Source organism: Mus musculus, chromosome 13 (genome assembly GCF_000001635.26).
Source record: "Mus musculus strain C57BL/6J chromosome 13, GRCm38.p6 C57BL/6J".
In the NCBI taxonomy this organism is placed as follows: Eukaryota; Metazoa; Chordata; class Mammalia; order Rodentia; family Muridae; genus Mus; species Mus musculus.
In genome coordinates, this window is record NC_000079.6 from 93,770,432 (window position 1) to 93,795,413 (window position 24,982).

The window sequence follows — 24,982 nt, forward strand, 5'->3', positions numbered from 1 at the left end:
GAGCTATCCTGGGGTACATAGTAAGCACCTGCTTAAAAACAAAAAGGAGAGGACTATAGAAAACAATTATGGAGTAGAAGAATATGCAGAGACCACACTATCCCCAACACAAAAGCGAACAAACAACTCTTCTAAGATATTGTTTTTGGGTTTAAAAATGCCAAAATTTAAAACTTTCTGGCTATATTTTACTAAGGATAAGTAGTAGTTATCTACTTCAAAGAAAACTCTTATGTATGTTAAGAGGGAAACATATATTCAAGGATAATCTTTTTTTAAAAAGGAAAATTTTGGCCGGGCGTGGTGGCACACACCTTTAGTCCCAGCACTCGGGAGGCAGAGGCAGGCGGATTTCTGGGTTCAAGGCTAGCCTGGTTTACAAAGTGAGTTCCAGGACAGCCAGGGCTACACAGAGAAACCCTGTCTCAAAAAAAAAAAAAAAAAAAAACCACACACACACACAAAAGAATTTTTTTACTCTCACACAAATCACAAATGCAGAAATGAATACATCATGTGATTTCATCTAATTTATTAGTGAGAAACCGATAAGAAATTAAAATTGGTTATAAGGAACAATACCACAAACGCCCATCAGCCAACCGCATGGAAGTCAGTTGAGTACATCAGCAATAATTACTTTTCAAGGGTATCATTCATCCAGAGCTTCTAAAGCTGTAAAGTAACTCCCACGGACTCGGCCTCAGCCAGAGAGGGTGTGTCCTTCAGGCAGCGCACATTTTTTCTCTCTCCACCTAACAGTTATCACTCATCTCTAGACATTGAGTAAGCAAGTAGACAGTCTTAGGTGGGCATACCCCGAATGTCTTGAAATGAAACTTCACCATTTCATTTTAGATTCTGGGCAGACAGAATGAATGTGTTTGGCCCACTGATGATGGGAAGGAAGTGGCTTCATGGGTACACACTGCACAAAGGAATCTGAAACACCATCTGCACCACCTCTCTTCTCTCATCTGTAATGGTCCAAACCATTACAGGGTTTCTTCTGGGGATAAAAGGAGCGCTAACTATAGTGCTTAGCTGTCAAGTTTGCGGCTAGATTTAATCAGATAAAGGTTGTGAAACAGCTTTGGAACTTGTGGCTCTCGAGTTCATGGCTAAAATAAAGAACGGGCCTCTGGGCCTTGGAAGGACCGGCTGAGTTCGCCCGCGCGCTCTGTGCGGCTCCTCCCCCGGCCCCCGCGGGAGGCGGAGGCCGTGGACGCCGGCCCTCCCCAGCCCGCGGCCCGCCCAGGTGGATGAAATCTTGCTGGGGAGCCCGGCCGCTCAGTTCCCGATTCTGTCGGGGGTGCCCGCAGCACGGGCTCTGCAGGCTGCTAAGGATGGGCAAGCTTAGCCCGTGCACTGGCAGGAGCCGGCCTGGAGGTCCCGGGCCGCAGCTGCCACTCTTGCTGCTGCTGCTGCAGCTGCTGCTGCTGCTGCTGTCGCCGGCCCGGGCCTCCGGAGCTACCCAGCCTCCGCATGTGGTCTTCGTGCTGGCGGACGACCTGGGCTGGAACGACTTGGGTTTTCACGGCTCGGTCATCCGCACGCCGCACCTGGATGCGCTGGCGGCCGGCGGCGTGGTCCTGGACAACTACTACGTGCAGCCGCTGTGCACGCCCTCGCGGAGCCAGCTGCTCACCGGCCGCTATCAGGTACTAGGCGGCCTCCAGCCCCGCGTGACCCCGCGAGCCCGCCAGCTCAGTCGGACCGCGCTCGACAACCCTGGCTTCCCCAGGCTGCTGCCTAGGGCCACTGCGCATGCCTGACTTCCTCCTGGTGGCCGAAGGCAGGAGTGGCTTTCGTTTTCTCTAGGTCAGAGGAGAGCGGGGTTTCTGGGATCTCGAGGTGCTGTGTCTGTGAACCCCCAAAGAGAAGGATAGACGAGGTCCTGAGGAGAAAGGATGGAGAAGAAAAGGGAGGCCCAAGGAGCTCCAGAGGGCCATTAAAGTGAGAGGCTGCACTGGGACGGACCCTAGTGACTGACGCGGTGTGTCATAGATCAGGAGTGACCTACTTGAGCCAGGAGGATAGGAAGCCATGTAGATGGGAGTTTCAGAGATTAATTTAGAAACACTAAAAAGACTTGGGATTGTTGACAAGGGACGCATCACCCGAAAAGCCTTCAGTGAATGAGCGTGGGGGTGGGGTATGTGAAAGATCTTAAGCTTTCTCTCAGCCCCTGTTGTACCTGGGAGTCAGGCCACAGGTGAGATAAGGTGCACCCCAGGCTCCTATATCTTTCCTTTACTAAGTTACCCCCTTGCCTATAACTATGCATATGTCAACAACGTGGAAATTCCAGCACCCACGCTCAGATCCTCCGCTGTGCATGGCTAACAATGGAAGTCATTTCCAGGTTCTCCGTACCCCTACAATGAAAATAAGGGTGCTGATATTTCTTCTACCTTTGAGGGTGAATCCAGCCCACATGAGTCTCTTCACTGCCCCTTTAGAGAGTATGTCCCCCACAGAGTATGTGTATGTTAAATGACTGGGAACAGTAAGAACGTATCTTGTAGTGTTTTTATTGTACTGAAACGTTTTTAAAAACCACTTTATGAGGTAGTTATCTTGAACGCCCTTTACAGGCGAGGAGATAGCTTGCCTAAATTGGATGTCAGCGGGGGAGTCACACGGCTATAAATTGCAATCCTTAGTTTCCTGCACCTACTCGTCTCAGACCTATGAAATTAGGCTCCCCTCAATCCAAGTTTGGTGGGTTTTTAAAATCCTGATGTGATTATGATCAAATTAAATTTAATAACTTTTAGTGGTTACTGATATTCTCTGTCTCTGTCCTTTCTTCCCTTTCTCCCCTTCCTTCCTTCCTTCCTTCCTTCCTTCCTTCCTTCCTTCCTTCCTTCCTTCCTTCCTTTCTTTCTTTCTTTCTTTCTTTCTTTCTTTCTTTCTTTCTTTCTATCCTACACACACAGTCACAGTCTTCTGGCCTTTCTTCATACAGAGATTTAGACAACATGGTGTTAGTATGGCTCTCGATACAAGTCAGCCAAAGATGTCAGATAGCAGATACTCAAGGAAACACGCGTTAGCAGTAAATATAAGTGTGATGCACTCCACTGTGTAATGGGTTATAAGTGTTTATTCAGCAAGCATTTTGAGCTTACTGCCCTCCTACATATGTGTCTACAGAACCTCTCGGATCAAACCTCATGTTCTAAAAATGGTTCCAGCAGTGATTCAAAGACTGAAGAGAGAAGGTAATATTTTTCCGAGGGACTCAGAAATATCTGTAGGCAGAGTTTACTGTGGAGCTAAAGCGTGGTTTGCTCTCCCACTAGCAATAAGGGCATCCCAGGGAATCCAGCAGGCTGCTGTGTTTAATCAGCTAGTCCCCAGGCCAGAGCGAGTATCTCCCAGCACACAGTGGGAGTCTCCACACCACTGCTCCTCAGAAGTAGGGTGAGGTGGTTCTGCATTTGCTCTGAAGATCAAGAACTGGACTCACGTTGCAAAATAATGGAGGGTCTGTTTATTTATGCAACATCCTCCTAACAGACATGGAGAGAAAAACAATTCCTGCATGTCATGCCTCACTTACAGGATTGATTGCTTTAACCCCTAATGTGCTACATCTGCCAAATGCTTGAAAATACCTGAGTATTGGAAGTAAAGCTGTGGTTAATAGTTAAAGGAAAAAGAGAAGTTGTGTACTTCAAAGCCATCTGAGGCGTCTCAGAGGAGCTGACTCAAACACAATCTGTTGCGGACATCACAAGATCCTATTAAGGATTACTTTGCTTAGTGATATACTTTTACTGGAGTCTACCAACGATCGTTGCTTTCAAATACCACATGTTGGTACATTCTCAGTACCTTTCTATTGTGCTTCAAAAGCTAATTAAAACAGAATGGTTTTTATACTTAAGTAATTTGAAACTGACGGCAGTCTCATGTTTAAAATCATTGTAAGAGCTGAAAGAAAATATTTGGGCTGGGCAGTGGTAGCACTCGGGAGGCAGAAGCAGGAGCATCTGTGAGTTCAAGGTCAGCCTGCTCTACAGAGTTCCAAGACAGCCAAAGCCACACACAGAGAGACCCTGGCTTGAAAAGCCAAATACACCATATTTTGGGTCTTCCAAATAATCAAGTATTTTCTCCCATAGCAACCTCTTTATGTTTCTTGGAGTCATAGTGACTTAGTAGTGGAGATAGTTCTGAAATATCCAAATATTTTTCTTTGTAATATCGGTGTTGTTCTTTGAAACTGGCTTCTAGTGTTTTTTTTTAAAGAATTATTTATTTTTTTTGTTTATGAGTACACTGTAGCAGTCTTCAAACACTAGAAGAAGGCATTGGATCCCATTACAGATGGTTGTGAGCCACCATGTGGTTGTTGGGATTTGAACTCAGGACCTCCGGAAGAGCAGTCGGTTCTTTTAACCACTGAGCCATCTCTCCAGCCCCTGACTTCTAGTTCTCCTGTTATGATGTTATATTTATACTAAAGAGCAGTGGTTTGACAGTTTTAAAAGCTATGTTATTAGCACTGCTTTATAACAGGGTCGTGTAAGCTGAGGCTGGAAGAAGGTAGATATGTTGGGAGGAAAGGACTTGGGTGGCAAAACACTTGCCTTACCAGCATGAGGTCTTGACTTCAGATCTCTAGAAACCACAGAAAACATCAGGCTGGTGCCACATGTCTAATCACAGTACTGGCAAAATAGGAGGTGGGTCCTTGGAAGGTCATCGGCCAGCTAGACTGCTCTCTCTCTCTCTATATATATATATGGTAGAGTTCAGACCAATGGGAGAGCCTGTCTTAAAACAAACAAGTGAAAGGTGCCCGAGGGCTGACACCTTAGGTTGTCCTCTGGCTTCCACAATGGGTGCTGTGCATGTACATACCTTCACCCACATTTACACACACAGCCACATTTACCATTCACACAGAAGAAATGTGCCCAAGGCCACAGGGCTAAGAAGTGATGGATTGCTTATGAACCAGGCAATGTGCTCAGAATCAGTATTTATAGCAACTATATCTTGTTTCCTCCTTAGAAGTGTTAAAAACATCAGCAGTGTACCTTCATACTTAATAATATCTTTATAATGTTTAACCTTTTAGCTACTCTTAAATATCTCTATCTGAAAAGTGAATCAAAAATTGCCCATGTTAAGTGCAAAATGGGAAATGAATCTTATTTCTGAAAGAATCACTCAGTACAAGAAAATGAACATTTTGTTAACTATTTCAAAGTTAGATACTTATAAGAACTAGTCGAGAGTCCTGTCTGTGACCTTGGCAGTTGTGACGGTTGGTTCTAATTGTCAACTTGATAGTCCCTTGGGAAGCCAGTCTCAGTGAGAGATGCCTATATCAGTAACCTTGTGGGCAGTTGTCCTGATTGTTCACAACAGCCACTGCACTGGCCACATTCCCTGAGTCTGGATCCTGGGCTGGGGAGATGGAGAAACTGAGCTGGCTTGGAAGCATGCGTTCATCTCTTTCAAGCGCTCGATTGTGAGTGTGATGTGTGTGTTTGATTGGTTATCTTAAGTGCCTGCCTTGACTTTCCTCTCCAGATGGACTGTAACTTGGAATTTCAACCTAAAATAGCCCTTTCTCCTCGAAGTTACTTCTTTAAGTCAGAGCATTTGTCATCACAGCAATAGAATTAAAACTAGGATGTCAGTCACACTAATGTTTAGAGAACATCTGTCAAAGTAACTTTTATTTGCCTGAGGTAACTGTTGTCTCCGAAGCTTACTGCCTCAGCAAACCTAGACGCAGTTCTGGAAGCTTCTAGCCTCTGTACAATCTTACCGGGGTCTAGAATGTTTTCAGCCTCTCAAGAGTTACTGCTGGAAAAGCAAGCTCACCCTTTCTTGTTCTTTCTGAGTCCTGGATGCCCGATTCAACTCGGTTGTTCTGGTTCCAAACTCCTCTTCACACATAACCTGGCCTCTGGCTTCCCTCAGCTTCTCTTGAATTGCTCTGCTTGACCTCAAACTAACTCAGGCAATGTGTTCTAATCTTCTGGCTCCTTCTCATTCTCTGGCTCGTTCTGTCTTTACCTGTGTCTAGCATGTCCTTTCTTCAACTTGTCTCTCTATAACTGTCCCTGTAAAACTGCCTCCTTTTTCTGTGCTGCTCTCTCTCTCTGTCTCTGTCTCTGTCTGTCTGTCTGTCTGTCTCTCTTTTAAAGAATTATTTATTTAATGTATGTGAGTTCACTGTAGCTGTCTTTAGATATACCAGAAGAGGGCATCAGATCTCATTACAGATGGTTGTGAGCCACCATGTGGTTGCTGGAATTTGAACTCAGGACCTCTGGAAGAACAGTCAGTACTCTTAACCACTGAGCCATATCCTCATCTCCTGGTTAATGGTAAATACAAAAACTAGACAGAATTCAGTCTCTCACTGAATTCTAGTGTTCTCCCTGTGACCTTTATTATCTTTAAAACCTGTCTATATGCTTTATTTTTAAGTAGGAAACATATATGGTGTAAAAACCTAAATCTGGTAAGAGGGGGTTTTTAGTTTTGTCTGTAGTGTAGTCCCTGATACTTTGTCCCTGTTCCAGTAAAATCTTCCCACTGCACTTTAGGCTAGAAACTCTAATGAAACTCAGTGGGTCTCACACAAAAGGAAGTCATGAGCATAGGAGGGGAACTGGCTGAGAAGGGCTCTAATGGGAGACAGGGTTGGGGAGTGGTGAGACATTGAAAACAGTTAATATCTGTTATATAAATATATGAAACTGTCAAGTAAAAAAAATGTAAAACCTGCCAAGCTTATAAAAGGGCTTGCATTGAAACATTCCCTCTACTCTAACCCTGGTCCCCAGTGTCTTAGACATTTGGTCCCCGTGTTTATAGGGAAGTATACAGAGAAGTGTTGAGCTGTGAATGACAGGCTCCTCAGAGGTACCTTGTGCCTGTACATGCAAATGCATATGTACATATCCCATTACTTTTATTTGAATGGTAGCATTCTCTTCACATGTTTGTACCTATGTTTAATTTTGCTAAGCACTTGGCAGCATCACATACTGTCTATAAATAGAATCCTCATTTATGACTACACACTACTTTGTTACCTGAATGTAACATTTTTAACCAGTCACATAATAATAAATATAAACATAATTTCCAGCCTTTTGTTGTATCAAAGAAGAACTCAGTATCTTGTACACATGTCCTTTTGTTCATTTGAGACACGTGTGTAAAACAGCTTCTCAAAAGAGTGGGGGGGAGTAGGGAGGGTCGGGGGACTTTTGGGGTAGCATTGGAAATGTAAATGAAGAAAATACCTAATTAAAAAATAATGAAAAAAATCAAATTTGGAGGGGTTTAAATGTAGCTACCATCTGTAATTTTGATAAATATTATTAATTTGAAAATTAAAACAAAATCTAAATTTTTTGCATTTTTATTATATATTTTCTTTATTTACATTTCAAATGCTATCCCAAAAGTCCCCTATATTCTCCCCCGACTCTGCTTCCTGGCCCTGGCATTCCCCTGTACTGGGGCATATGATCTTCGTAAGATCAAGGGCCTTTCCTCCCCTTGATGGCCGACTAGACCATCCTCTGCTACATATGCAACTAGAGACACAGCTCTGGGGGTCGGGGGGGAAAGGTACTGGTTAGTTCATATTGTTGTTCCTCCTATAGAGTTGCAGACCCCTTTAGCTCCTTAGGTACTTTCTCTAGCTCCTCCATTGGGAGCCCTGTGTTGCATCTAATAGATCACTGTGAGCATCTACTTCTGTATTTGCCTGGCACTGGCAGAGCCTCACAAGAGACAGCTATATCAGGGTCCTTTCAGCAAAATCTTGCTGGCATATGCAATAGTGTCTATGTTTGGTGGTTATATATGGAATGGACCCCCGGGTGGGGCAGTCTGTGAATGGTCCTTCCTTCCGTCTCAGCTCCAAACTTTGTCTCTGTTACTCCTTCCATGGGTATTTTGTTCCCCATTCTAAGAGGGAAGTAAGTATCCACACTTTGGTCTTCTTGAGTTTCATGTGTTTTGCAAATTGTATCTTGGGTATTCTAAGTTTCTGGGCTAATATTCACTTATCAGTGAGAGCATATCATATGTGTTCTTTTGTAATTGAGTTACCTCACTCAGGACACTATCCTCCAGATCCATTCATTTGCTTAAGAATTTCATAAATTCATTGTTTTTAATAGCAAGTAGTACTCCATTGTGTAAATTTGTCACATTTTCTGTATCCATTCCTCTGTTGAGGGACATCTGGGTTCTTTCCAGGTTCTGGCTATTATAAATAAGACTGCTATGAACATATTGGAGCATGTGTCCTTATTACAAGTTGGAACATCTTCTGGGTATATGCCCAGGAGAGGTATTGCTGGATCTTCTGGTAGTACTATGTCCAGTTTTCTGAGGAACCGCCAGACTGATTTCCAGAATGGTTGTACCAGCTTGCAATCCCACCAGCAATGGAGGAGTGTTCCTCTTTCTCCACATCCTTGCTAGCATCTGCTGTCACCTGAATTTTTGATCTTAGCCATTCTGACTGGTGGGAGGTAGAATCTCAGGGTTGTTTTGATTTGCATTTCCTTGATGATTAAGGATGTTGAACATTTTTTCAGGTGCTTCTCAGCCATTTGGTATTCCTCAGTTGAGAAGTCTTTGTTTAGCTCTGTACTCTATTTTTAAATAGTGTTATTTGACTTTCTGGAGTCCATATTCTTGAGCTCTTTATATATACTAGATATTAGTCCCCTATCTGATTTAGGATTGGTAAAGATCCTTTCCCAATCTGTTGGTTGCCATTTTGTCTTATTGACTGTGTCTTTTGCCTTACAGAAGCTTTGCAATTTTATGAGGTCCCATTTGTTGATTCTTGATCTTACAGCACAAGCCATTGCTGTTCTGTTCAGGAATTTTTTCCCCTGTGCCCATATCTTTGAGGCTTTCCCCATTTTCTCCTCTATAAGTTTCAGTGTCTCTGGTTTTATGTGGAGTTCTTTGATCCACTTAGACTTGATCTTTGTACAAGGAGATAAGAATGGATCAATTCGCATTCTTCTACATGATAACTGCCAGTTGTGCCAGCACCATTTGTTGAAAATGTTGTCTTTTTTCCACTGGATGGTTTTAGCTCCCTTGTCAAAGATCAAGTGAGCAGAGGTGTGTGGGTTCATTTCTGGGTCTTCAATTCTATTCCATTGATCTACCTGTCTGTCGCTGTACCAATACCATATAATTTTTATCACAATTGCTCTGTAGTACAGCTTGAGGTCAAGCATGGTGATTCCACCAGAGGTTCTTTTATTGTTGAGAATAGTTTTTGCTATACTAGGTTTTTTTGTTATTCCAGATGAATTTGCAAATTGCCCTTTCTAACTCAGTGAAGAATTGAGTTGGAATTTTGATGGTAATTGCATTGAATCTGTAGATTGCTTTTGTCAAGATAGCCATTTTTACTATATTAATCCTGCAAATCCATGGGCATGGGAGATCTTTCCATCTTCTGAGATCTTCTTTGATTTCTTTCTTCAGAGACTTGAAGTTCTTATCATACAGATCTTCCACTTCCTTTGTTAGAGTCACACCACGGTATTTTATATTATTTGTGACTATTGTGTTGTTTCCCTAATTTCTTTCTCAGACTGTTTATCCTCTGTGTAAAGAAAGGCCACTGATTTGTTTGAGTTAATTTTATATCCAGCTACTTCACTGAATCTGTTTATCAGGTTTAGGAGTTCTCTGGTAGAATTTTTAGGGTTACTTATCTATACTATCATATCATCTGCAAATAGTGATATTTTGACTTCTTATTTTCCAATTTGTATCCCTTTGATCTCTAATTGCTCTGGCTAGGACTTCAAGCACTATATTGAATAGGTAAGGAAACAGTGGGCAGCCTTACCTAGTCTCTGATTTTAGTAGGATTGCTTCAAGTTTCTCTCCATTTAGTTTGATGTTGGCTACTGGTTTGCTGTATATTGCTTTTATTATGTTTAGATATGGGCCTTGAATTCCTGATCTTTCCAATACTTTTATCATGAATGGGTATTGGATTTTGTCAAATATTTTTTTAGCATTTAAGGAGATGATCATATGGCTTTTGTCTTTGAGTTTATTTATATAGTGGATTACGTTGATGGATTTCCTTATATTAAACCATCCCTGCATCCCTGGAATGAAGCATACTTGATCATGATGGATGATCATGATGGATGATCGTTTTGATGTGTGCTTGGATTCGGTTAGCGAGAATTTTATTGAGTATTTTTGCATAAATATTCATAAGAAAAAATTGGTTTGAAGTTCTCTTTCTTTGTTGGGTCTTTGTGTGGTTTAGGTATCAGAGTAATTGTGGCTTCATAGAATGAATTGGGTAGAGTACCTTCTGTTTCTATTTTGTGGAATAGTTTGAGGAGAATTGGAATTAGGTCTTCTTTGAAGTTCTGATAGAACTCTGCACTAAACCTATCTGGTCCTGGGCTTTTTTTGGTTGGGAGACTATTAATGACTGCTTCTATTTCTTTAGGGGATATGGGACTATTTATATCATTAATCTGATCTGATTTAATTTTGGTACCTAGTATCTGTCTAGAAATTTGTCCATTTCATCCAGGTTTTTCACTTTCGTTGAGTATAGCCTTTTGTAGTAGGATCTGGTGATGTTTTGGATTTCCTCATGTTCTGTTGTTATGTCTCCCTCTTCATTTCTGATTTTGTTAATTAGGATACTGTCCCTGTGCCCTCTAGTTAGTCTGGCTAAGGGTTTATCTATCTCGTTGAACCAGCTCCTGGTTTGGTTGATTCTTTAAATAGTTCTTTTTGTTTCCACTTGGTTGAAAATCTAAAAAATTTTAACACATTTTAGTTATGTGTCTGTACATGCATAGCTGCACATGAGTTCAGTGCCAGAAGAGGGCACTAGATCCCCAGGAAGTGGAGTTACAGAAGGTTGTGAGCTGCTATGTGTGTGCTGGGAACCAAACCCAGGTTCTCTGCAAGGGCAACCCGTGCTCTTAACCACTGGGGCATCTCTTTGGCCTCCTTTGCCCAAATCTAATCACATTGCTTGTCTTTTTAATGCTGGTCCTTGTTCCTTGTGTGTTATGGATAGTGAACCTTAACCAGATGGTTGTTGGTTACTATCTTGATAGTATCCTTTGATATGCAACAAGCTTTGGATTTTATGTAATATAATTAATTTGTTTGGTGGTTTATGGTTTTGGTATAACATATAAAAATCAGTGTCTAATATTACATGTATTAGTCTCTATATTTTCTTCTGGGAGTTTTATAGTTTTTACCCTTACATTGAATTTTGTACTTACTCTGAGCTCATTTAAGGTGTGGAGACATGTGGACAGTCTAGTACTGCTTGTAGATGAATGTGTGTTTCTCCTTTATCTCTTCACCCAGAGTCATCAATCCATTGACCATGCACTCTCAGTTTTTTTCCATCAATCTACACATTCATCATGATGCTAGGATGTCACGGTCTTGATCACTATAGCTGTATACCAGGTTCCAGAATAAGGGAGTGTTAATTTTGTCCCCTTTATTTTCCCTGAAAGGCTGTTTTAATGATTGGGAGCCCCCTTGATTTCTACATGGATTTTAGGATCAACTTGTCTACTTTAGGGGCGGGGAGAGACACAGATTTTTGACAGAGATTGTACTGATCTGCAGAACCACTTGAAAGTATTCCAGCCTTAACAGTGGAATCTTTCAACCCTGGGACTGTGCCCTCTTCCTGACATTTCAGGCATCTATAATGCCTTTCAACAGCAGTTCGTGGTTTTCAGGATACTGTTGGTTAAAATTTATTTCTACATATTTCATTTTTGATGTCATTGTGATTGGAATTGCTTTCTTAATTTCATTTCCAGATGTTTAGTGCTATTGTATAGAAATACAAGTGATATATGCACATTGGCTATTCTTGGGGGACTTGGTGTGTATGTGTCTGTGTATATGTATGTGTGTATATATGTGTGCGTGTGTGTGTGAGACTGTGTGTATGTATGTGTATGTCTGTATGTGTGTCTGTGTGTGGGTTTGTGTGTATGTGTCTCTGTGTGCGTGTGTGTGTGTGTGTGTGTGTGTGTGTGTGTGTGAGACTGTGTGTATGTATGTGTATGTCTGTATGTGTGTCTGTGTGTGGGTTTGTGTGTGTGTCTCTGTGTGTGTATGTGGTGTGTATGTTTGTGTGTGTATGTGCATATGTGTATGTGTGGTGTGGGTATGTGTCTATGTGTATGTATGTATGTGTGTGTGTGATCTTAAGGTTTCCTGGATTAGCACTTTTCTTGCTTGCTTCTTTCATAGTATTTCCTTTCCTCATTGCTCAGGCTAGAACCTTTAGTGTGCTTTGAGTGGTGTTTGTCTTGTTCAAGCTTGTGGTCCATCACCATGAAATTTGATGTGTATTCAGTCCTTTGTTTAACTGGTGTCTGTGGAGCACTGTTGAGCCAGGTGCTGTGCATGATTGTCGGGGTCTCCAGGTGCTTTAGTCTGGTGGAGGTGAGGTCAGGGGTGACTGAGAGGGAGTGAAATAGCGCACGTAAGTAGTGCACAAAAATAGTGCACATAAATGAGGAAGGAAGGAAGCAAGCTTAAGGGCATGGCAATAAGGGTTGAAAATAGAGTGGGTGAAGTAGGGACGCTGAGAATGTCCCCAAGGAGGCAAGAGTGACAGAGGCCTCCTCAATGCCACAGTCAAGGTCCTGCAAAGAGTCTAACAAGCTATGGGAGGAACAAGGGAAACTGGCCCCCGAGGCTGGATTCAGCTTGTTCTAAGACTGAGAAGGTGGTGGTAGGAACTGAGGGGGTTGAAGGGCCAGGGAGAGGCACAAAGGAAGGCTAAGTCTCCCTGGACCTAATGCTTCCTCTTCAAGATAAAAATGTTAAGTCTTGTAGCACAAGCCTTTAATCCCAGCACTCGGGAGGCAGAGGCAGGCGGATTTCTGAGTTCTTGGCCAGCCTGGTCTACAAAGTGAGTTCCAGGACAGCCAGAGCTACACAGAGAAACCCTGTCTGGAAAAAAAACCAAAAACAAAAAACAAAAAAAAAGTTAAGCCTTCAACTCTGGTTGTTTCTGTCTCCATAGTACTGTTATACTTTGGATATTATATCCTAAAGAATGTATCCAGTTTAACACTGTTTTACACAAGTGTATTTCAAGGAGCTATAATCAACTTCCATGTGGCGTCCTTTGTCTTGCTGTATAGCCTTGGCTGGCCTGGAACTCATTATGTATCCCTGGCTGGCCTTGAACTCACAGATCTGGGGTCTCTGTCTCAAGAGTGCTGGGATTAAAGGCTGTATTGCCACAGCTCAGTATTCTTATTTTAAAAAATGTGTCTTGGAAATGTGTGCAGAAGTTCCTAATGTAACGACTGTTTTTCCTGTCCCTCTCTTCTTCCATGAGGCAGCACCTCTTTATTAGTTTCTTAGTGATGCCATAGGGAATATTATTTTATATTCATTTGTCCTTGGTTCAAACTTTTCATCTTTCTTAATAGAATATCTAGACTGTTTTAATTGAAACAAATAACTTGAAAATTTTCAAATTCTAACAATTTGACTCGACTCACTGTACAATATTCATTACATGTCTGCATTCCCAGTACATTTTTTTTACATTTAAATTTTATTTTATGTTTTACATGTATGGGAGTTTTGCCTGCAAATATGTTATGTGCCAAGTTTATGTTTGGTGCCTGTGGAGGCAGAAGACAGCATCATATTCCCTGGAACTGGAGTTGTAGATGGTTGTGAGCCATGTGGGGACTGGGAAGTGAACCTGGGTTCTTTGGATAAGCAACCAGTACTCAAAACCACTGAGCCACTCCTCCAGGATCCAATATGTGTGTGTGTGTGTGTGTATACATATATATATATATGTATGTATGTATATATGTGTGTGTGTGTGTGTATATATATATATATATACATATATACATATATATATGTATATATATACTTTAAAAAGTTGATTCATTTTATGTGTACAAATGTTTTGCCTGGGTGTGAGGACACTGCTGGTAACCCCAGCTCTTGAGAGGCTGAGGTAGAGGGATCATGAGTTTGAGTCAGGTACATAGAGAGTACAAGGCCAGCCTGACTACAAAGACTTGTCGCAAGCAGCAAGCAAGCAAGCAAGCAAGCAAGGACTCGTGATGTAGCTCAATGGTAGAATCCTTGCTTTTTTCTTAAAGATATTTTTGAAAAGGCCAGGTGTGTTGGTCCACACCTTTAATCTTTGCGAGTTTGAGGCCAGCCTAGTCTACAGCTAGTTCTACATAGGGAGACCTTATCTCTCTCTCTCTCTCTCTCTCTCTCTCTCTCTCTCTCTCTCTCTCACACACACACACACACACACACACACACACACACACACACACACACACACACACAAAGGACGGAAGAAAGAAGAAAGACGAAAAGGTAATAAAATTGGTAGGTCTTTGTGAAAACACTAAGTAACTCTTTTTAGTCCCCCCATGGGGACTGAGGAGGTCACTCAACACCAGAATTCTATAAACCTTGGCAGAGAAGACAATGAAAGATGATGCTGACTTTCCTTCCTAAGGGACCTCAGCCACATTTTTCTTAATCATATTGATAAATAGACCAGCCACTTTCAGGGCCTTTCACTCACCCCTGAGGCAGAACCTTGAGCAGGAAATATGGGGGAGAAGCTGTGAAGTTCAGGGCAGGATATTCTTGACTTGTGCTTCAAGTTTACCTCTAGACTGTCAGGAGACATGTGCAGAGGAAGGGGGCCTCTGGGCAGGATGCTTCTTCCTACTATGGAATCACTAGCTGCTGTTCCTGCTTGTCCTCAGCCTCTGGCCTGGACCCACCAACCTTGGTGGAATTGAATTGGGTTAAACAGAGGAGGAGCTGGGAGAAAGTGGGAAGAGAGGAAAGCTTCAGGCGAGGCCATGTGATGTTGTTGGAAGAGTCACAGGGTCTTCTGGCTCAAATGTGCAAGGAGGAAGAGGTCAGAGCAGCCAGGAAGACATCCTGTGGTCTGTGCTATCATGTTATCACCTATGCAACATCACTGTGCTCATCTAAGGTGGGGACACAGGATGCATCAGGCTTAGAAGAGCAGCAGGGGGCAGCAGTCAAGCATGTGTCTCCAACACAAGGTCCTTGCCACCAAGCCTGCTAACCTGAGCTCAGTCCTTAAACTCGACATGGTGGGAGGAGAGCGCCAACTTCTGCAAGGTGTCCTCTGATCTTCACATGTGTGAAATGGTGCACACATGTCCACACACAAACACATGCATACACATACCCACTCTCATACATACAAATACATACATATACCACACACACACACACACACAAAATGTAATAAGCAATTTCTAATTGAAAAAAAATCTGTTTATACACTGTTGCTTTCTGGTCGTCACCAGCATCATTGACTTTGCTTCTTTAATCGTATCACTTTACTAAAAATTCTGTTTTCAGATTTCTTTATATTTTTTCCTTAATCAATCTCTATTGGATTCATAATTTAGATAGAGGAAGTGATGGAAACTATTTCTGCCTTGTTCATTCTTTTTACAAACAACATCGCTTTGTGGGGTTAGTCACAGGCCCGCACTCTTTACTAATCAACACCAAAATAAATAGGCCCTTAAAACTGTCAGTGGTATGGGCCAGTTGTGAAGCTGGGGCACGGAGGGGCTGAGCCAGATGGCCAGGCCAGGCTCCTAAGACACAATGTGTGTTCTGTAGCTCTTGGCTACAGCACCCTGGGCAGCTGAGTGCTGTCAGAAAGCTTCATGTGGAAGGGAACAGATTGCCCACTCTCTATTTGTTCTGTGGGCATCTCCAGGAATAAACTGTAGGATGGTACAAGGGTTTTCTGACCCTGACTGAACCTACTGGAGACCGGCAAAAACACAGGCTGGGAGTTCTGTAACCCCTGGCTGGTCACTGCCACATCCTGTGACTGTGTTCTAGTCCAGAAACTTCCTTTCAGGCTCTCTGCCTGGTGTGTAAAGTACAGGGGCAAGTCTGTTCACTTCTCTGAACTTGCCAGTGATGTAGCTAGCAGGTGCTGTCTCACAAACATGGGTTCATGTTGCATGGAGGTTATGTGTTCAACTTGCATAGGCTGGTAGACCAGATGGAGCTTCCCTCCTGCTCCACCAGGTGTTAACCCACCACTGCGTAGGGTGTGAGAGAGAGAGAGAGAGAGAGAGAGAGAGAGAGAGAAATGGCATCCACTACCAAGTATGATTCAGTGGTTCATTGAACCCCTGGTAGGGCCTCTAAGAGTGGCTAGAATGTGTAGAGTGTGATGTCCTGAGCGCCTGAGATACTGTCTTAGTCAGAATTTCTATCACTGTGATGAGACCTCATGACCAAAAAGCAATTTGGGGAGGAAAGGGTTTATTTGGCTTACACAGACACATCATAGTCCATTATTGAAGGGAATCAGAACAGGAATTCAAACAGGACAGGAACCTGGAAGCAGGGGCTGATGCAGAGGTCATGGAGGGGTACCGCTTGCTGACTTGCTCTCATGACTTGCTCAGCCTACTTTCTTATAGAACCCAGGACCACCAGCCCAGTGATAGTACCACTCACAGTGGGCTGGGCCCTTTCCCCATCAATCACTAAGAAAGTGCCTTAAAGGCTTATCCACAGCCTCATCTTATGAAGGCATTTTCTCAGTTGAGGTTCCGTCCTCTTAGATTACTTTAGCTTGTGCCAAGTTGACATAAAACTAGCTAGCATAGACATAGTCAGTATGCTGCATGGGCGTGTGAGAGGGGAAAGAAGAGCCTCTGACCTTAGAGCCATCGTCTTCTCCATCACAGGACGAGGTAGTTAGATTTGGTTTTCTTTTTCTCTTTTAAACTAATGAGAGTGTATTGCAGCCATCTTCTAGGTCTTTAGAGGAAAGACTAAAGATTTCTGCCACTCATCTCATTGAAAGCAAGACGCTCCCTGGGGTTTGGAGACCTTTGCCATCAAAGGGGCAAATCCTCAATGGTCAAGTGCAAACTTTGGAGGGGGGTGTTTTTACAAGAGGATTTGTTTTGATGAAGAAGAGACAGCCACACAAAACAGATTGAGCAGTAGCCCCAATGGACTTTGATAGATCACAGCTATACCTTTTCTATTTACACCTTCTCTCTGGGCGTTAACAATGAGTTTTGGATGGACTTGTAGACTTTTCTTGTGGTTAAATAGCTGCCCTTTCTTTGATTTGCATTTGTACCCCACGACAGCCCATCCCATACACTGTGGGGTGACCCCAGAGTTCTCTGCTGGAGTGAAACAAGCTTGGCACTTGCCTGTTTACTGCATCTCAACACATTAGAGCTCCCTGGCTTCAAATAGTGTTTGAACAGACCAAAAACACATTTTTGGCTGTCATCCAGAGTTTGGCTTCTGCTTCCCAATAAATGCCATAAAAACGTTCTGTCCAATAAATTCTCAGGAACTAAAAAGAACAAATCTCCTGTTTTGTATGATCGGAGAGAATGGAGACAGGTTTCAGCTGACCCCCTGGCGTGCTGCCCGTGGCACAGGAAAACCGAATCGCACAGTATCTCTTGGCAGTGCTTTCAAGTGATCAGAGATAATTCTCTGCACGTGACAGATGAGCCCTCCACATGAGTTTTGCATGTTTATATCCACTGGTGCCTTTGGGGTCCATGAAATATTACCTTTATATCCTTCTCAATTGTATATTAGTATATGTTATAAAGTGTTTGAGCCTTGGCTCAATTTTTTGTTTATTAAGCTTGTAGTGCTAGCAATGGGAAGAATTCCTCTTTGTGTGTATGAACATGTTTGTATGTGTGTGCCCATGTGTTTATGCATGTGTGTATATGTGAGTGCAGAGGGGCTTTTCCCTAGAAATGATAAAATCCCTCCCATTCCGAGGTGCGTCCAGAAAGAGATGGCATATTCAAATTAGAGTATTCAATCAGGGTATATTAGAAAGGGTTCATTTGCAAAGGTGACTTTATTTCAGAAGATGTGAATGTGAGCAGGGGCAGAAAGCGTAGTGGAGAGGAACAGCAGAGCGGTTACCACCCCTAGACCAGTAAGGGGGGATGGAAGGGATAAGATGACCTAGAAGGCAGAGGCACGTGGGGATGCAGCCTTCAAAGTGGCCGTCAGTACAGACACATAGGTGTCCAGGCTGAAGCAACTCCACCCCAGGGCTGCTCTTTCTCTCCCATCTCTCTTCTCTCTGCTGAGTGATTCCCCACTGACTGAGCTCAATTCAAGCCAGAGTTAGATCAACAGGATCTTTGTTTTGGCTTCCAGAGACAGAACATGAACCTAGGAAGGTGCCTAGAAGGTCTCTGGGACATCCCCACTGTGTGCCCAGTTAGTGCTGAGAGAGGAGTCTCTACAGAAGTAGACTTTTATTGTAAACAGCTTCATTGACATGACTAACACGTAATAAACTGCACAGACTCTAAGCATGGAAGTCGATCCACTTTGATGTGTAACTGTACCTGTGAGACCATGGTAGTGAGTTTATCATACTTTAGCATTTAAGGCAGCCCATGGGCTTCTTCTGCAGTCATTGCATCATTGCATCATGGGCACACCCTCCCCCCACGTAGATAAGATTAAAAAATAATGAAAATTAAAGAAAACTGAGCCAAATGCAAGTCTGTGAGTCTATGTGGTTTGACTAGTCAGCAATTTAAGTTTGAGAAAATCAGTGCTAACCGTGCATTTAGTTAGTTCCAGTGGAACTGTAGATTTGAAGTTCCAGTGTGCACTGTATTTGATAGTCATATACAAAACACATACTGGGAAGTGGCTCAAGAGGGTGAGAGATCTCTGGAAGGCTGTGGTCTCCGAGGAAGCAGAGCATTGGGAGGGAGGAAGATGATGGTGAAGCTTGGTGGCTAGCTTGATATACTGGAGAAGAGGGAACCTCAGCCGACTCATTGCCTCCACTGGCCTGTGGGGCCATTTTCTTAATTGCTAATTGGTGTAGCATTGGTCCTTCTGTGGACAGTGCCATCCTTAGACAGGTGGCCCTAGACCTCTGTAAGAAAGGTAGCTGAACAAGCCTGAGAAAGCAGCCAGGAAGTGGTGTTTGTCTGTGGCCTCTGCTTCCGTTCCTGCCTCAGCACCACTCCGGGACAGACTATAGTCAGTCTGTGAGCAAAATAAACTCCCAAGCACCAGTCAGTGGAATGCTTTTTAGAAAAGGCCAGTGTCTTTTCAGATTATGGTTTATGCAAAGTTGAGTAAGAAACACAAGCCACCAGTTTCGTCGTACTGTTAAATAAGACTTTCCAAAAAACTACCAAGTCCTCAAAGAATAGAGATGTTTCTTCTAACAGATTTCAACTTTTACATGCAGTGGTTTTGGAATCCTTTCCTTTGATAAAATAAATTATTGGTTCCTGGTGTAGTATTTGATAAATATTTGTTGAAAATATTGGTTTATTGAAATGGTTTTATTCATACGTTCAAATTCGATTTGTATCACTGAGGAATCGGCTTTTCAGAATACGCCTAAGCATCCAGACCCGCAGATCTGTCCCGTGACTTAGGCGGCTACTTTATTTTCTCCTTCGTGCTATATCACGGGCACTAATCCCCAGTTTTGTGTTTATCTCTTTAAGATCCATTTGGGCTTACAGCATTACCTCATCATGACCTGTCAGCCCAGCTGTGTTCCCCTAGACGAAAAACTCCTGCCCCAGCTTTTAAAGGAAGCAGGCTATGCTACGCACATGGTCGGGAAATGGCACCTGGGGATGTACCGGAAAGAATGTCTGCCGACACGCCGAGGATTCGATACCTACTTCGGTAATGGACATGCACACATTTCTTTAACAACACAGATCTACTACAGCCAGCTCATAAAATAACACCCAAGTATCATCAAACAAAATGACCAGAAACCTGAACACAGTAAATCAGGCAGCACCATAGTGGAGCTGCTTTCGGCTGTTATCCCCATAAGCCAGCTCTGTGCTGAGCGTACTCTGGGCATGCGCGCCCACAGCAAGACGGGGGGGGGGGGGGGGGGGCTTAGCCAGAGCGCTAAGGAAGAGTGTTAGGGACATTTATGTCAGAGACCACTGTGCGCTCTAGAATGTTCTTACCTATATTGAAGTTCACATATTTTCCCCCTATGGACTGTGTTCTCCAGGGGAAGACTAGCTCACCTTACCTGGGCATCTTCTCCCACCTAGGAGCTCTGCTTCCAAAATTACTAGGTTGGAGAAGATCGATTTAAAAAAATTAATAACAACAACAGAAAAAATGGTACAAGGAACTAACCAAACAATAACAAGAGAACCCTCTGAAATAAATATGAAACCTGAAGTTTGTTTTAAAACATGACACTTTAAGCCTATTGTAAACTCTGCCTTAATTTAGTTAGGTTATTCTAATTAAGGCAGAGTTTACAATAGGCTTAAAGTGCCACTAACTGTGTATCTTTCTGTTAGGGTCTTTTTCTATTGAGCTATATTTCTGCCCAGCTACTTAGTAACCTTCCTCCTGCCATCTGCTTCTTCCAAACTGAATGCGTACTTAACATAAAGCATCTAAATAGAATAACACAATTGGAGCAACCAGTAAGACATGCTATAATTTAAATGCACTATAGATGCATGGCTCTGGGAGCACTCCACATCTAAGATGGGAGACTTCTTATGTTGGAAAGGAAGAGGGAGGGAGGGAGGGAGGAGGAGGAGGGAGGAGGAGGGAGGGAAGAATATGCAGGAGTGTGTATCACAAGGGTACAGTAGGTATTAGGGAAGAGCAAAGCTTCTTCCAGTTCGCAGCAGTCAGAGGAACTTCCCCTTTGGGAGAAGGTAAAGGGGTGGGGGTGGGGGTAGGGTCTCGGTGCTTAACTCTAATAAAAAAGTGATGGCTTTCTTGTAGATTGTTTTTAGGAATCTGTTTCCAAGCAAGGTAAGGCCAAATTCAGTGCAAAGGAGCGGATCTGCATCTGCCCTGAACCCATGCGGCCAAGCACTTAGCCCTAAAGCTGAGGTCAAGATGCAAAGAAGTCAGCCAGGAGAGCATGTGTGTCCCTCTCCACCCGTGGCATTGCAGCACCACTGGCCAGCCGTGACATTATTTCTAGCTGAGTCTAAATAAGTCTTCAGTGTCCTTGAATGGCTGTTAGAAATCAGCCTTCACTGATTAACATCTTCGAAGATCTAGAGGAATGGCCTGTGCCTTGGGAACTTTTTTCATGCAGGATGAATTGATATCTGTCCTCTGATAGACTGTGGATATTTAGAATCTTTATTAAAATCCAAGTTGCATGCTTAGCAGCCTAGGTGGTTGGACAGGGGGGCAAGAGCTCACTCAGTACAGTAGTTGCAGCAGTGACCTTGATTTGATCCCTAGAACCTGAGTAAAAAAAGCTGGGTATCATCTAAGCTTTGAGTCCAGGCTCCAGGCTCAAGGACAGTGGAGGTGGGGGCATCCCTGGGGCTCACTGTCCAGGCAGCTTAGCCTAAATGCCAAACCAGGAGAGAACATGTCTCCAAAAACAATGGGAATAGCTCCTGGCAATGATGTCAGGGTTGTCCTTTGACCAATGCACATGTGCACACACACACACACACACACACACACACTAAAAACTTTACATAAAGGGCAGAAGTCATATTCTTGTATGAGAATTAAGGTTCACCCTGGACCTGGATAGACAAATACCCACATTTGTTATTTGTCTATACTGGTTTGGCCAAGTATTTGAGTTCTAGCTCTACAGTTCTTCTATTTTTAATATCATTTAATATTTATGGTTCCTATAACCAAACATATCCTGTGCCTATATCTTCCCCAGTGATAGTTTATATTAATGGAAAGGAGTGTGAAGTGTTCTCTCCAAATTCTAATACTAAGTAGATGTTAAAAACCCAAACTACTGGCTTGATCACTCTAATCACCAAGGTAAGGTTGAGGTAGTTATTTGTGTGTGTGTGTGTGTGTGTGTGTGTGCGCGCGCGCGCGCGTGCGTGCGCGTGCGTGTGCGTGAGAGAGAGAGAGAGAGAGAGAGGGGGAGGGAGAGAGAGAGAACACAAACGTGTAGAGGTCTGAGTCAGGACAGCTTTCAGGAGTCCGTTCTCTTCTTCCTCTGTGTGGATCGCAGGGATCAGACTAAGGTTGTTAGGTTTGGTGGCAAGCACCTTTCCTCATTGAGCCATCTCACCAGCCCTGAAATTATTTTTTTTGTGAATACAATTTTTTCTATTCCATATTAAGTAGTAAATATGTTGGATTTATTTCCTATAAATATAGATAAAATCACACAATAAGTTATGTTGATGTCATATACTAATTATATTCAGGACCTTGAACTTATTTGATCATGAAAAATAGTTAATCTAAAATCAATTGAATTATTACATAAGCTGTATAAGACTCTTTAATTGTCACTGTATACAAAATTCATGAGAAAGGAAAGAGCTAGGCCCATTTTTCATCATTTTAAGACTAAAAGGGAATATATTTAAGAATATAGCTAAGAGCTCATCAAAGTTTATTTCTTTTTAATAGCTTTATTAGGGTATAATTCATATACTATACAGTTTACCCAATTAACGTATTTAATTTAGCGATTTTTAAACAATGTGAGAGATTGTGCCATTATCACCACAATTCAGTTGTAGGAAACCACACACACACACACACACACACACACACACACACATGTATGTCACAAAAAGAAACCAAATCCCATGAGCAGTCATCACGGGCCTCCAGGCAACCAGAGCCCTGGGCCATCCGTCACTAACCACTTTCTGCCCTCTGTTGATTGGCCTTTTCTGAGCAAGTCTGTCAATTTAATCATAATATGCAGCCCAGCTTATTTTCACATTTTCAAAACACGATCACTTGCAGAACAACGATTAGTTGGGGCGTTTCTGTTTCTCCTGTGCTTTCCTCTTTGTTATGGGATCTGGGCTCTAGAAACAGGGGAGTTGACAGGCCACTGGGCTCAGTAAGCACTGCATCTCTGAGCAGCGGGGCAAGGTTCACAGTCTAGACAGAATGCTGCTCTTTGATCTCTGGGGCTGCTCAGCTGGGATAGAGAGCTTGTATTAGGAAAGGTTTATATTTTTCCACCAGTGGGTGTCAGCATTTGACTAAATATAACTCCGGCAAAGGCCCCGTCCATAAATAACCACAGAAATCCATCTCCCAACCTCAGTAGCAACAAATGACACGATCTGAACCCTGTTTTTAGTATTTTACAAGTAAAACCTTGTAACACATTAGTGGTGCGTTATCTTTTTTCTTAGGCAATTTTAAAGAATTAGCATCTGGTTGCTTCCTGAACTTAAACTCTGATTTCTAAAAACCTTTTCCCACAGATCAACCATGTATAAAGAGTTGACAAGCGAGAACAGATGCTCTAAAAGACTCAAGTGAGGAAGGGCCTTGGATTTCCATGTAGTGCCATTTCAGTGGTGTCTCTAACAAATATAGAGATGTTAAGAAGAGAACCCTGATTAGCCCTGTCATTTGATTAGCCTCGTCATGGGCAATCAGTTGCATTAGGCAATTAACTGCTGGAACATTCGTTTGCCTAACAAGCTTTCTGCCATGCCGACTGTTTCTTCTCCCATTCTTCTTGCAGGATACCTCCTAGGCAGTGAAGACTATTACACCCACGAGGCCTGTGCGCCGATTGAGTCTTTGAATGGTACCCGCTGTGCGCTTGACTTAAGAGATGGTGAAGAACCTGCAAAAGAGTATAACAATATTTACTCAACAAACATATTTACCAAAAGGGCTACAACCGTCATAGCTAACCACCCACCGGAGAAAGTAAGGCTTCCTCCTTTAATATTGTCAAAATCTTGTTGCTTCCAAGGGAGTGTGTGTGTGTGTGTGTGTGTGTGTGTGTGTGTGTAATATAACATTTTAGAGCATGTTCCAGTTAGCCAGAAAGGGAAGGTTGTTAGAAGTGAAGAATTTGGATCTTCCTCAGGTCTGGGAGAAAGTACTTAGGAACGCCCAAGAGATGAGTCTCACAGGAAGGGACCCTGGGCTGCAGATGGAGGAAGGCTGTCTGTCCTTCAGCATTTCAGTGGAAACCCTGCTCACTCTTATGATGCTTTATGTGTGTGCACAGTAAGTGGTTAGCAAAATCAGGCTTCAGGATTCCAGACAGGTGTCTGTGCTCGAGGCAGGGCTCCGTTGGGAAGAAGTGTTGGGAACTCAGGGGCTAGAGAAAATCCTCTCATTCTATATTTTTCTCTTCAGGATTATTTTGGTTAGTCTTAATCTTTTGTATCCCCATGCTAATTTTAGAGTAGGTTGACCAATTTTTACTAAGAAAACAGAAGTTGGCTGTTTGATTGGTTGGTATTCACTGACCAACTTAATGGAAATGACCGTCTTAGCAATACTGGGTTTTTACAATTAATATGCATGGTATATTGGTTTTTACAGACACCATAGGCGCCTATCAGGTATGTCACGTGCAGACTTAGCTGCAGGTAGGAAGAGAGAAGAGTTGTGAGAAGTCTTAAATGCAAATTGTCTGGATTCAGCACATAGGTGCTTTGGGAACAGAGCAGATTTTTGTGTTGTGAGACACTGGGCTCAAAGCGTGTCCTTATGAAGAATTGTATTAGCACACTCACAAAAATTGGCCTTCAGTGGGACATGGAAAATTTGAGAAAGTGTCCAGGTCCTTCCAGTTCTCTGCACTTTGTCTCTTTGACGATGCGTGAACCCTCAGCAGGCAGGGTTCTGGCTTGTGTATCTGTTCAGACTTAGTGACCTGCTAATGACTCTGTCTGCTACGGAATCTTCCAAGCTCTGTCTTCTATACTCTCAGTCAGTATGAGGGATTCTCCCTGGTGGCTGTTCTCAGTTTTGCCATACTTTAGGTACTTAAGAGCTGACATCGTCACCTGACATCTCTAGGTAACTATGTCTGCCATGAAACATGAAGAAAGGGGAGCATTCTCTCAAATGTTTAGAAACCTGCACATTTTAAGTCTAGATTTAAAAC

At 42.9% G+C, this 24,982-nt stretch overlaps 1 protein-coding gene and 1 non-coding gene across 2 annotated transcripts in view; both read left to right on the plus strand.

Annotated features, from left to right (window-relative positions):
- The first annotated feature begins 1,247 nt into the window (after positions 1-1,247).
- Positions 1,248-24,982, plus strand: part of Arsb (arylsulfatase B) — a 171,338-nt gene continuing 147,603 nt past the window's right edge. Inside the window, exons 1-3 of the mRNA NM_009712.3 lie at positions 1,248-1,661; positions 19,608-19,794; positions 23,597-23,787. Of these exons, the coding sequence (NP_033842.3) occupies positions 1,347-1,661; positions 19,608-19,794; positions 23,597-23,787 (693 nt within the window). The 5' untranslated portion in view covers positions 1,248-1,346. The remainder of the gene's footprint in view (positions 1,662-19,607; positions 19,795-23,596; positions 23,788-24,982) is intronic.
- On the plus strand, positions 20,346-20,406 carry Mir5624 (microRNA 5624). The gene has a single exon (NR_049198.1). It is a non-coding gene; the product is annotated as a microRNA 5624 (primary transcript).